Genomic DNA, 13,964 nt, shown 5'->3' on the forward strand with positions numbered 1-13,964 from the left:
GATTATTGATTTTACACAGGCAGAATCCCAGGCCAGAGATAAACCATGTGAAGCTGTAGACATAATTTACCATTATTGCTACTTGCTTAGCTTTAATTTCAAATATAACGCTATTAATTTTTAATTTATCACTACAGGTTCCCAAGGCCTTCGTAAACCTGGTGGATTCCACTGAGCTCACAACTTCCTCTCTTGCATGCCAAGATTACAATAATTCCAGGTAACAGAGACCCCTTTAAATTCTTGACACTGTCTCCGGCTAGTGTTCAAACGCATAGATATGTGTATGTATTGACTCTATAACTGAGGTAGTCTTCTGAACAGTTTTTCTGCCCTTAAGACAGAAAAAGTATGTCCAAGATTTTTAGGTCTCCACTTTGTTTCTGATAAACTCTCTCTGCAAGGCATATTTTTTTATCCGGACAAGTAGGTGCTTTTAATCCTGCCAATTTGGATAGCATATGTTTAAATATTGTACACTGCGGTTGTGGTGGACTGACCCTGGCCAGCAGCCACAGCCTCTCACTCACTTCCCCTTTACCATTCCCCAGCAGGACAGGGGAGAGACTAGAAATAATGAAAGCAATAGAACTCATGTGTTGAGATAAAGGCAGTTTAATAGATGAAAGAAAGAGAGGGGGGTGGAAATAAGTTACACTACGGTAATCATTTGCCACATCCCACAAGTGAAGCAATGTCTGGCAAGTCTCCAGGCAACAGCAACCTTGGAAGCCAAAACGCCCCTCTTCTACCTCTACCTCAGTTTTTATTGCTCAGCATGGTGTTACATGTTCTGGAATATCCCCTTGGCCAGTTCACTCCTCACAATCTTTTGCTTACCCCCAGTCTATTCACTGGGTGGGTCAGAGTGGGGGAAAAAGAGAAAGCCTTAATGCTGCACAAGTGCTGTTCAGCAGCAGCCAAAGCATTGGTGTGTTTTCAACAGTTCTAGCCACAAATCCAAAACACAGCACCGTTTGGGCTGTGATGAAGAAAGATCCAGTAATGTGACTAAGGCCACAAGACTGCGCAGTCTACATATCCCCAGCTCTTTAGTCAGTGCTATGTCTGCCCTGCAGCTCTTGAGTCCAAAACTCTGAAGGCTTTTTAAAAGTTTAAGTTTCTAGGTATCAATGTTCACAAAAGGAATAACTGGTCTTAAAGCACATTGTTAGGCTATGTGAAAGCTGTTACTCAGGCTTAGGGTATGGTATGGACGGAGAACATCCAACTTGTCAGTTCCTTATGGTAACTGTGTGCCTAGATACTTTCATCCATCTCCCTTTCTCAGTACTTTGTAACAAAAGTGTGAGTAGCTATGTCCCGATTTAGTACGGAGTAGGAGTATGCACATGGACAGTTATGATGGAGTAGTTTAGAGCTGATGAGATTACACTCCATCTTACTCCACGGTATCTTTTCTTCCTTTGCCTGTGGCATAAGACACCATATGTACTAATATAGTCATCCTGAAGTGTTTCACAAGCTTTGCATGTATACAATCCAGGAGACATTCCATCAGTCAAGGAAGCGGTCTGGCTGCTGCAAAACCACGTGCTTAACAACCGAGTATAAGCAGAGGAGAAGCTTTCCTTGTAAAAAGCAACTGCATAGAGCATTCTAACTTTGTTCTCCTGCACAGACACTGAGAGGAAAAATGTGAGACAGGTAGATAAGAGGTGGAAAAGATGGATGTAGGAATATGGCCTTGCTATATATTGAAGGCCTTAAAAAATAAAATTAAATAGATCTAACACTTTTTCTTCTGAGGAATTTTTATATGTCCTTTTCAACTTAAGGCAACTTGCTTTCTCATTGTCAGCATGCTCTTGTAGCTGTGTTTATCAGGTTGAACAGTTCCACCAGTTTGTAAGCCTTGTACTTCAATGTCAGCTAAACTCTTGGGTTCATCTCAGTCTCAGGCCCAGATTTTCTCCCAGATAAGGGCCTCGGCATTTGGCTACCAAGTCCTCATTTTGAATTGTGCTTTGAGAGAAAAATATAAGCCCATCCCACAAGATGAAATGTCAAGAGTCTCTAAGAGGAGAATAGTGTCTGACACTCCCAGTCCCGTGTGAGTACGTAACTTTAGGCATTGAAATTTGGGACATAATAGGGATTTAAAGTTCCTTCCTTTGTTAGTTGCTTACCAACTAGAAGTGTTGTCTGCACTAAAAGTAGTCTGAGAATGACATTTTTAGACAAATAACTCTCTTCATGTATCATACGAAGTTCTTCTGTGAGGCTTGGGTAAGATTCTGGTCCTGAGTTCATATTTCTTTTACTCACCAGCAGTGATAAAAGCACTTTAACAGAAAACTCTCATTCTATACGCTTAGGTAAAACTCTGAGAAAAGGAGAGAGAGAGTCTGATCCTGGCAGGTACTTATTGCCTACATCTGCAAACTGTACAAAAATGGTTCTCACATTCTAGTCCATCCAGGTGTTTTCAACAGAATGTATCTTTGCTGGAACCAGACTAATCTTAAACATATCTTAGATTGTTCTTGTCTACAGCCTTGGCAGAGGCCTTGGCAGAGGGTCTGAGTTCTCTAACCAGCTGCAGAAATATGCAGTATGCACATCGTATCTTGCAGATCAGAAATTTATCTGAGGTTGGTTAGTTGCTTGACAGTGCCTGGCCATTGTTTAGCATATATAAGCTTTTGCAGCATTGAACTTCCATCCACATTTCTAGATGGAGGTCTTGTTGCCAAACACTAAGGCAGAAGTTCCTGTTGAAGTATTGAGTGTGTTCAATTTTCCTATGTAACTACAGAGAGAAATGTTTGAAAACTAGTGCAGCTGCTATTTTAAGACTAAGTATGCTGCTAGCTTGTGAGACCCTGTGCTAATCCAAGTCTGGCATATTTGTCATCTGAATAGGCTTTCAAATCGAGAAGCAATCTGAAGCTCTGGACACGGAAATATATATCATTCTATGTTCATATCAAAAATTAGGGTGTTCCATGTAGCTTTCTCCATATATGCAATGATTAATCTTCAATATATGCTTGCCAGTGGCTTTTAAAGATTTCATGCTGTCTTGTTTATCGAAAGTTTGTAATATCTTTCATGTTTTTCATTCTCTTCTGCAGCAATCCAGGCAGGAATCAGTGCGATTGTGTTGGTGAACGCTCCACATTAGACGGCAATGTATTGAGGTGGTCCTATCAGGTATGGCATCTTCTCTGTTTCTTGGCTCTCGTATTGCTAGACATATCTATTCATTTTCCAGTTTAGACTGAAGTGAGGAGTTAAGGGAGGAATAGCAGTGAGGAAGTTGAGTTAGCAGCCTTTTTACCACATGTCCACAGCAATCCTGACCCTGTTTCTTACATGGGGAACATTGAAGATAAGTTCTGTCTATATCTCAGTGATCTTAGTATTTACTGAAGTTTCTAATTACTATATGGCAAACTAGGATCTGTCATATCCTATCAGAGAAATGATCCATCTTGTCCAGTAACCTGACACAGGATTTAGAAAAGGGAAACTTTCTGTTGAGACAAAGACAGTTGTACTGGAATTCCTTTTAAGATGACAAGGAGGCAATAAGCGTAACACTTCATTGCCTTTCTAATCTTGCTGCTCTTTCAAAGAAAATTGTGATAAATCAGCATAGCTTTCTCATAGCTACAAAGAGTTTCTAATTATTGTGTAAGAAGTTTTCATTAAATTACTCTTTGTTCTGGATTACAGAATTTGATTATTGTGGTTTATTAGAGATAGGAATAATCCTAGTTCACTTTAAGCCTTGACAAGTTGTACATATATTACACTCTCTATCTGATAATACTTGTCTGATTAAACGGTTGTCTATTCAGGCTGCTTGGGAAAAACTGCTGGAGTCCAAGAGGTACGAAAAGGATGACTTCACTGTCGTTCTTCAGCCTTCTCTCCAAGAAAGAAATCTGCTGCTCAGATCAGTGAGTCAACTCGAATTGCTCCATTATTTCTGGACTGTATCTGCTGAGATTGAGTGCAATATTCAGCTGGCACTTTCCTGTCTAGGCTGTGTGTAATCCCAGAAGACACGGGGAGTCAGGCACGTGCAGAACACACCTCAGGATCAGACATAGAGGTCCTGAGAGTGGAGCTTGGTTCAAACAGTGCCAGTCAGAGATCCTGTGTTGTTCGAATGCTATGTTCCTTGGAGAAATCAAGTCATAGCACCTCTGTAGGTTAGGTCACGAGTGTCTGGAAGCTGTCAGTGCTGCTAATTTTTCTATATCTTTGCAGTCATCAGCTCATTCATCTCTGAGTATGCTCATGTGTGTTTGGAAACAAAGGCAAAAAGAGGGTAACAAGAAGTATTTAAAAATGGGTAGTGGGAAAAAGGTAAAGGTTTTGTAAACTGTGTTGGTAAGTGGAGTTATCTCCCTGCAATGAGATTAATGCAGTCTTGGAACCTGGAAATTAATTTTGTCCAGATTTTGTATTTGGCTAGTGGGGAATGAAGATAGGTAGGGTTGCCTGGGATATCAGACATGATTCTGCCACAGGTGATCTATAAAGGGAGGTTCAAAGGTCAAGATTGTCCAAGACCTGGCAACAAAGAGGGAAACTATTACTTACTAGGTAACGGTTCCCTCAGAGCAAGGTATCAAAATCTAATGCGTAACAGGTGGTTATTTGTAAAATAGATTAGTGGTAAGTCATGGTCTAGTTCCTCGGCATCACAACAGCTCCTTGAATTTGTGGTAATTTCGTTGGTCCTCTCAGCTCAGCGTCAGAATAAAATGGATTGAGAGAAGAAATTTGTCTTCCAGGAAGGTCAGAGTCTGCTGTGTTGTGAAATCTTCCTTTGCTGCTGTGTCTTCTTATGCCAGACTTGCTTTGCCAATTGTTGACCCATATGCCAATGGCAGACTTAACTTTCATGGCATTACTTTTTCTCTTAGTAAATTTCTCTGTTATTGCCTTAAATGCCATCTTATGTCATAGGTGGATTCTTTATTTCTTCTGATTTGTGGTACACCCACAGGCCACCATGTGCAATCTTCCAAACTCTTTCAACACATATTCACATCAGCAGTAACTGAGATCAGCAATAAGTGGCTTAATGAGAGTACCAAAGATAGATATTCTTGTGAATATGAAAATTATTTTATAGAATGAGGCCTTTTATGGCTGCATTTCTTGACTTTTTATACTCCAAAGTGTTTTCTCATGCTCAAAATGCTTTCTCTTTCAGGGCAGGAATAGTTTCATTACCACATCAAAGACACAAGTGGAAACTCTGGAAGAAGATTATACTTTCATGGCCATGGGTCTCTGGAACAACATGGTGAGCAGTACCACAGATACTGTTGCTTACTGGACTTAGTATGGATGCCTAGTAGCAACTCCACTCTAGCCAGACTTTGAGTAGCAAGGAAGGAGAGAAAGGAAGAATATAGGAAAGAAACATCCCATGACTCCTATCCTCAGCTGTGCAGAGAGACTGCTCTCAAATGATGCTAAATGCCTTACACTCCCAAGACAAATCTCTTGCTGTTCTGTGGCTGCTACTTATTATCAAGAGGTTTTTAGGAAGGTTTCCAAAGTAGCCCTTTGGGAAGTCTCAGGGAGTAAATGAGCTGTGACAGACTCTTCTTTTGCTAGTCTCACCTCTGTGCCAGTGTGGCACAGTGAGAACTGAGGCTTGTCCTAACCTGAGATTATAGCAATTATACTCTTCTGTCTCCTCTGTCCTGTATCCGTCCCTCTCTTTACTAATGAGTCCCATAAGGTCTCTTCTTAACCTCCTTCTGCTGCTGTTGCTCATACTAGGAAGGTGATAGACAGCATTGAGGAGCCCCTATTACTTCGTCAAGAGCTGGATGTCCTACCCAGCTGAGGAAAGCCAACAAATGGTGCCTTCTAATGGGAGGGAGAGGGTGTCTGGGAGAAACATGGACTCTCCAACCCACTCAGGTTTGAACACGATGACCAGTTCTGTAGGAGGCCATTTCCTTCTGCAGGCTTGAGCTGCTGACACACAGCGTTTGTGTATGTGACTGAGCGGATGAACATACGGCTGGAAGAATTTGCGTTTTGAAATTGATGATGGGGGCAAGTGAAGAAACGGGAGCTGCTTTTTCATATGAATGAGAGAAAAAAGTGGGCACATGGTTTTGGACTCACCAGAGCAAAGTAGGATGTTACTGCTTAGTGCATATTCTGTTTGGATATGCCCTGATGCCAGTGGTTTTGGATAAGGTGTTGATTTTACTATTCTTTCTGACTTGGAAACTTCCAAAATTTTCTGCTTTTTTTCCTAATAAACATTTTATAACACACAATCTTTTTTTTTAGTTAAAAAGAATCTGCAATGGCCAATCAAAGATAAGAAACTTGCTTTTTTTGCTTGATTTGCAGTCTACGTATTAATAAGATTTTCATTTGAAAGCATCTACTGTTCCTGTGTCTGTCCAAATCATCCTAGGCATGAAGGAAAAAAGTCTATACTGCAACTGCCTTTTACTAAACCACAGTTAAAAAGAAATCCATGTGTGTCGGAACAATCTTGTTCCGTTTGTTCCGTTATATGTTAATTTTGGCAGTAGTAGTGCTGTTGTAGCCCTGATCATTTAAAGATGACTTGCAGGATTTGCAGGAAGAGGCTTTTATTCAACCAGATAATATAGGTAGAAAAATCCTACAGTCACTCTAATAAAAGATGTTACATTTTAGTTAAAGTTAGTAGGAGCCAAATATTTAAAAATCTATCAGCTGTTGTAGCTCTAACCTTGGAACCAATGTGCTGCATCCAATTATCCCATTTGCTGTTATCTGTGACATTCCTCATGATGATATCAAAGTTCTTCTGTTGTAAAATAGATGCCATGATAAGATGTACGTTGGCTTCTTTATTGTTATTTTGCCTTAGCCTTACTAGGCAATTAGTTTCACTAGTCAGATAAGCAAAACAGACACCAAAAGTCAGATTCCTGAAGTATGAATTAAATGTTTTTTCTGTTTCTGGCAGTTCTCTGTGAAGAAACTGAGTTATTTTAATGGCACATGCCTGAGTGTCCCCATCAGTGTTGGAGATATTTACCTGAATCATACAATTACCATCACTTCAACAAGATCTGTAAGATACTAGAAAGCAGTGGCATATCCGCTGCAGATACTAACCATTATAAATATTGCAGCTAGTTGAGACCAAGTCACACAAAGTATGAACATCTAATCTGCTGTGAAAAGTGGCCCTTTACATCTACGTAGCACTGTTTTCCTATCAGCAAATTTTTGAAAGGAAATGCTGAATATTCTTTCAGCTAGTGCAGAAAATGAATGCTTCGAACTGAAGAGGGAAGACAGTGTTGCCAGTTTACCAGCCCATTTTGTACGCCTCCAGCAGGAGGTGTTTGACAAGTTTGGTTCAGTTGGATCCAGAATCTGAAATCCATCTAACTGTGGTGATAGATCAGCCTGAGCTAATAGGTTTTGCAGGGCTTATCAGTTGGAAATTGAGTAATGTCCTTCTTTTAATGACACTTAGCAGAGTTCATGTGCTTCTAGTGGGCATCACTTTCATTTTTTTCCAAGTCTAAACTATAGCTTCCCCCTTCACCCCTGACCCCTATGGCTTCTTAGTGTCTGGCTTTATAGATTTCGGTTTATGCAGAACACCAATACTACGCATCTTGAGTATTTTTTTACAGGGAGTTGTGATAGTGTCATCCCCGTTCTGAATCAGCTACATTGTCTCCTTCAAACCCAGGCTCTGTGGAAGGGGATTTCTCTTTTGAAGTTTAGTAACTCATGCAGACATACTCCATTAACCCAGCACTGATTTCTTTCCTGCCTTCTCAAATTCTTACAGTTAGCTTGCAACAAATTCCTTCTGTCTCTTCAGAGGATTTTTTAATATTTTTTTTTTCTTCACAGATTGTGTCAGCAGAAGATCCTTCCTTTTGCTTCATTTTTCTGTCCATGTTTCCCTCTTTTCTGCACAGGCTTTATTTTGCCTCCTGGTCTCTTACCTTGAGCATCCCACTCTGGTGTGTTGCTCTATTCTTGTCACTTTAACTGTTAGGAGCATTTTGTGGAAACAATGGAGGTGAAAAATTCTAAGCAAAATGAAGTGGGACTTTTAAGGATGGATGTGTTAGAGCCAGTTATCCAGTCTCAGGCAGCGAGCGTGCTGGGGAGCCACTAGAACCAAAGAATTGTAATGAAGGAGACGAATACCAGCTTTGCTTTATTTCAGTGTGAGGTGGTTCCTCTAACGAGGAGACAGCCTAGGTGATCTAGAGAAAGAGCAAAATGTGGCGAAGTTATATATTGCTACTGTTTTGGAGGGAGACTGCAGGAATGGTAGCATTCCCTTCACAACTACTTTCCCCCCTCTGTTTTCCTGCCTCCTCTTTGATTTAGTGGAATTTTCTTAGTACAGCTGGCAATCATCAGAAAGGCACTTCTCTGGGTAGGTTCCTTGTCTGCCTGCGATGGTTTTCTGCCATGATGTAAAAGCAGATGACATGAAAGATGCTTTCAGCGTAAAAAGCACCGGCAGCTGTCCTCACTCCATAACAGTAACCCTATGCAGTATTGGGAACTGAGAGGAAATCAAGATCCTGACTGCTCGAGCAGCAAATGCAGCAGAGTGAGGAGGTGCCTGAGAACCTCATTCAGAGAGTTTCCCTCTTCCTGCTGTCTGCCAGGCTGCCCTTACCTTGTTTTGAGGCTTGGTACTGGCCTTTCCAGGAATGATTACCTGCTTAGTGGCCAAAGGGCAGAACTTTGAAAATTGAGTGGCAATTGGCAGTTGGGCTGCACTTCAGTCTGGCTGAGAAGCAGCTGAGCTAGCAGGTGCTAGGGACTTGTCCTAGACTGCATATTTTGTCAAAATGTTTCTAGCTATCTAGGAGCAATGCAATTCATATGCTATGCACATCAGACAACAGCCAGCAAAATGACATTGGGTAGCTAGGAAAAGCTGAGAGAGGTTGGTTGTTTACTTGGACGGCTTTGAATGTTTACCACAGAGCGCCTGATGGATTAATTTTGGCAAATGACTGCTATTTTACCTCTGGAAATATGTCTGGGGGCAAATCTCCTTTCATATGTGTAAAGAACTTAGACAAGAAGCTCTTGCTCTTGTGTCTGGCTTTCTTTTGCGTAACAGAAAAGACCATAAAAGAAACTACCCTGCAACCAAGACAGAAACTAAAACGAGGCAAGAATCCAAATGGGAACAGCACGGAGAGAGGCTGCCTGTGCCTCTCTTCTGCATTCAGGGGTTTACATTGACTTAGAAACTGCTGCAGTACCAGACCCACGTGCTAACAGGCCTGCTCGACAGATTCGCTAGAATTCAGGGGAGGTTTTGGCTGACCGCTAGGCAGACTTGGTGCCCGATTTGCTGACCAGGACCTTGCAGCTCTGCTGCGTGGGAGCTGGTGGTTTCTGCTGGGAGAACAGTGTCTCTGAGCTGTCTGGAATGATTTGCCTCCTGGAGAAACTCATTCTCATCACCCAACTCCCTACAACATACAAGTGTCTAATTGAAATTCATTCCTAGCCAAGAAATACCACTGTTGTCCCATATTCTGTGGGATCATTCTGTGCTGGAAGAAGAATATTTTCTTTAAAGAATGTCATTAAATAGCTACTTTGTTTTGTCATAGGAGGATGGCAAAGTACCAGCTCCCAATGTATCTTTTCTCTGAGCTCTGTTATTTTGCATTCCTTTTATTCCCATCTCTCTCTCAAAAAAGCACAGACTGTTTCTTCAAATGCTTCTTTCAAAGAATACCTAGCTCTATAAACTTCTCTATTTCTCTGATTTTTCCCCTTATTTCCATTGATGGAACAGCCAAAACAGAATATAATGTTCTGCCTAGAACATATCAGCATTGTCCAGCCTGTTATTGTTGTATTTTCCAGTGCCTTGGATCCTGTTTCTTATGTAGTCTGCTGCTTCCCACAGCAAACTGAGCAAAGGTTCACTGAGGAATCTAAACCAGTGGCCAACTCCTTTGGGAGTGATTGCAATTTAATTAGCACTCAGCATGGTGCCTGGACAGGTGAAGTGATTCTTTGTGGTATTTACCACTTTGTGCTGTCAGTATTGAGTCTTGAATCCTTCCATAATATTTAAGTAAGAACAGTCCCCTTTCCATCTTGTTAGAAGGACAACAAATATAAACATTTTCAAGCCTCTGTGCAGAGTTGGAGTGTACATTTTCATGTTCTCTAACATGTATGAAAACGTAGATAGGGAAAAAGTTCCGGAAGGTGGTATATGTTAGCAAGCTTTTAGTTGTGTGGGCTATAGCCATCAGAGGATTGATGTGTGACCTTAACGTGTTACACTCCATGTTTCTGACTTTGCTGCAAAATGAATTTGCAGCAGAGGGAGAACATAAACGTAGAGTTAATAAGAAAAGGAAAAAAGTTAGTGCAACATGAATGTATTACCAAATGGAAGATTTTTAGTTTTCCGTTTATATTAGGGATTTTGTGCTTTCTGCCTCCAAGATAGAGATGTGGACTTACCTAAACCTTCAGTGTATAATTTGAGTCAAAGCTGCATTTTCCCAGGAGTTTCCATAGTACCATTTTACTTCAAAGTTTCAATCTACTTAGAGTTGCTTTTTGTCCCTCACAAAAGCCTCTATATTTCTTTATAGCTTTCATATAAAAGTATAAACTGTAAACTCCCAAGTGTGCCTTTCTCAAGTGTTCGTGAGCATGGTTTCGCAGCCTGGGAGAAGACAAAAATGTGGTGCATGTGGCCTGGGAGGAGGGACAGATTGCTGCAAATTGTTGTTACCTGGCAGTGGAGCTGTGGCTACCCACCCTTTGCTTTCTTATACCCAGCCCAGCTGGGAAGTAAAACTGGCTTGCAAATTGCAGTGAAGTTTAAACTGCATGCCATAAGGCAGGAAAACTAATCATGAGGATGGTTTAAGCTGTGCTCTTCTAGAGCATGTCTACAGTTACTGTGGTCGAGCTGATAAACAGTGACTTGATTGCAAGCAGTTGAACGCTGTGGTATGAGATCAGTGCCTTGAGGGGAAAACACTTAAAGAGTTGGCATTGCCAAGGGCAGAGTTAACGTGTGGATGGTTGTTTTAACACGATAGGATGATAGTCTGATCACGTGAGAGACCTTGTTTTCAGTTCCTTGCTTTCGTAGGTGTACATGTGGTATGTTATACACAGATAAATATTTATAAGCAAAACGAGTTTTTAAATATATATATGGACTTGATGGAAAACTCTAGGCACCAGAGTCTTTGAGTTGCTCCTGCCCTCTCTTCCTTCCCTCACACATGCATGTGTACAATTTCTCTGTTCTCTCCTTTTCCAGATGGAGCCGGTTGGACAGAAGCAGCCTTATGATTTCACAGAAATGCTTCAGGTCCAGTGTCCATCTGAGGTAAAAGGGTTTTCTTATTACTGTGAGATTTTGTTTACTTTCTGCAGAATTTTCAAGTTTTTGAATACTGTTGTTTTCTTCTGAAGTTCTTGGGAATGTGCACTTACCTAAGATAATGCACTGTTAAAAATTCAGTGTTCTTAAAGTCCATTGACACAGACTTTTTTTAAAAAAATGAAACTCTGAAAACAAGAACTTTTGGCAAAACGTAGCAACATCTTACCGTGTCAGATTTTTTTAATTCGAAATATAACTAGCTAATCTGAATTTATTAATTGTGGATATCAGGGATGCACTATTAGTACGCAAATCTCTGTTAGCAATAAAATTGAATCCATGTATTTTACATAATTTAGCTTTCCTGTGATTTCATTTAATCTGCTGTCAGGTTTAACTATTTTAGTATCTGGAGCCGTCAATAGCCCAGTAGTGTCTTTGGGTTCTGAGCATCTCAGGTTGAAAGAACAGCTTCTGGAATGTTTTTGTATTTAAGCTCTGACATCAATAATTTGTTAGTGACAAAATATTACTGGCATCCAAAAGCTTCACTGAACAACAATTAAAGCATCAAAGAAATCGAATCATGTGTTTTGTTTGATGTTAGGTTTAAGGCAAGAGGTGGCGCTGTGCCTAGAGCATGCTAGGACTTAATTTTCAGGTCTAACTTGGTTTACTTCATTAGTGCAATGTTTATTCAAAAATTCACGCTGTAAAGATTTTCTTCTCTACGAAAATCTAGCCAGAAGACTCCAACATCAGCTGACTCTGTTTTCACTAGCATTGGTAAACATGTTTTCTCCACTCTACAGGAAAATCCGTATTTGTTCACATCTAGAAATAGTAACTACTCGTCTTCCCCAGAGGCTTCAAACACCGAAGAAACATCTCAGGTACAGTAGGATTGTTTGCATCATATGGACTGAATGTATTCCAGGGAGTGGGGCTTGTGTGTTTGTAGCCTAATTAAACAATGCTGCCTGGGAAAACTAAATACAAGCTCCAGCTCTGAATTTCCATGCTTGACTAAATAGTCTGATGCTTAACAGCACATTTTCTCCTTGGCAGATTTTGTAGAGCGTGATTTAAGGTAAATGTGTTCAGCTGACCTAAGTAAGTCTTGCCTTCACTGTTAAGAACCTTTTTTAAACATCTGGGTAATGATGTTAATTTCCCTGGGATAAGAAGACAGTGAAAATGGGGCCCTTTAGTCCTACCGTGGAGGAAACTAGTTCAGATTAGCATGATACCACTGTGTGGGTCTGATTTCATCTCATTTGCACCACAGTAAAACTGAAGAGCAATGGATCTTTCCTTTTTTCTTTTTTGTGACATAGTTGCAGATTAGCAGCGCAGAGACAAATAGCTGTGCGGGTTTTTTTAGTCATGATTCTCTGATTCTGAGCAGAACTTGGTGTTCCCAAGCTGCTACAGAGGGAGGTGATAACACTCATTTTCATGCCTCAGAACAGAGTGTCTAGACCACATCTGCACTGGAAATGGCCTATACGTCATTTGGATAGTAATACACATTTCTCTTCTCATTTTAATATAATGTGATCTGTTTTGTTAGCTACTCAGGGTGTATAGACCTCTGCATGGGGCAGTGGTACCTACCACTCTGATTTTTGGTAGTAGCTATGGTGTAGGAGACAAGAAGCAACACTGTCATGTTTATGTTGGGTTTTCTGTTTGGTTTTGTTTGTTTGTTGTTTTTTTTAATTAAAAAAAACAATTTAAAGAATTGGAGCAATGGGACAAGATACACGAGTATCTTTTCCTTAGGCAAGTTAGCCTACTTGAGGAGTTCTGTAGAGAGATTCGGAGCAAACACATATCCTTGGGTCTCATGTGATTGTCTGCTCTGGTGTACTGGCAGTCAGCCTTCAATAACAGTAGACCTTGAGGGTGTTTCTATCAGTAGGGCTGCAAGCCAAAAGAGCCAGGAGTGCAAATCCCTGGCTGCACACAGATAAGGCAGGCTCATGGCCTGCCGCCGAAGGTAGTTTCATGCTGGGATATTCCAGGAGTGTTCAAGCAATTTCTTGCAAAAAGACGTGAGCTCACCTAGCTTGGAGTACAGGAACAAAAAGTGTTGCATAGCTGAACACAGCATGGCACAGAGTCTGAAATAACTGTCCTCACTGGTAGGCAAGAGCCATGCTGCACTAATTTGGCCATGCGATTTCAGAGCAGACTGAGCTTGTGCTTGCTTTCCAACAGGCATGGCCTGAGGACAGACTGAGCTGGGTAGATGTATACAAAGTAAATGTCAAAGTCATTAATTTAATGCTCTCAGACGTAAGTAGTTTATCATGACCAGAGTATAGTCAGTCTGATGTGAAGTCTTGCCTCAGCTGTCTTTGCAGGAGAGGACTTATGGAACAAATATTCCCTGTTTTGACCGGAGTCCCTCTGACACAGTTCCAGTTACAGGTACAGTCCCATACAATTTTGTTGTAGAGCTACTTCATTTGACAATAGAAGGGGAACAGGAATTCAGTTTAATTAGGAAAGGTACACTTTTCTTTGAAGTAGTGCACTCTATTGACTGTTTTTTAAGATACCTTTTGGAACATAACTAGTT

The 13,964-nt window shown here is 40.8% G+C and overlaps 1 protein-coding gene across 1 annotated transcript in view; it reads left to right on the forward strand.

The window, feature by feature from the left end:
- Positions 1–13,964, forward strand: part of PLB1 (phospholipase B1) — an 81,027-nt gene that overhangs the window by 11,087 nt on the left and 55,976 nt on the right. Inside the window, exons 11-17 of the mRNA XM_009980301.2 lie at positions 138–220; positions 3,099–3,177; positions 3,828–3,929; positions 5,198–5,290; positions 11,312–11,380; positions 12,190–12,270; positions 13,747–13,813. Of these exons, the coding sequence (XP_009978603.2) occupies positions 138–220; positions 3,099–3,177; positions 3,828–3,929; positions 5,198–5,290; positions 11,312–11,380; positions 12,190–12,270; positions 13,747–13,813 (574 nt within the window). The remainder of the gene's footprint in view (positions 1–137; positions 221–3,098; positions 3,178–3,827; positions 3,930–5,197; positions 5,291–11,311; positions 11,381–12,189; positions 12,271–13,746; positions 13,814–13,964) is intronic.

This window comes from Tauraco erythrolophus, chromosome 2 (assembly GCF_009769465.1).
Source record: "Tauraco erythrolophus isolate bTauEry1 chromosome 2, bTauEry1.pri, whole genome shotgun sequence".
In the NCBI taxonomy this organism is placed as follows: Eukaryota; Metazoa; Chordata; class Aves; order Musophagiformes; family Musophagidae; genus Tauraco; species Tauraco erythrolophus.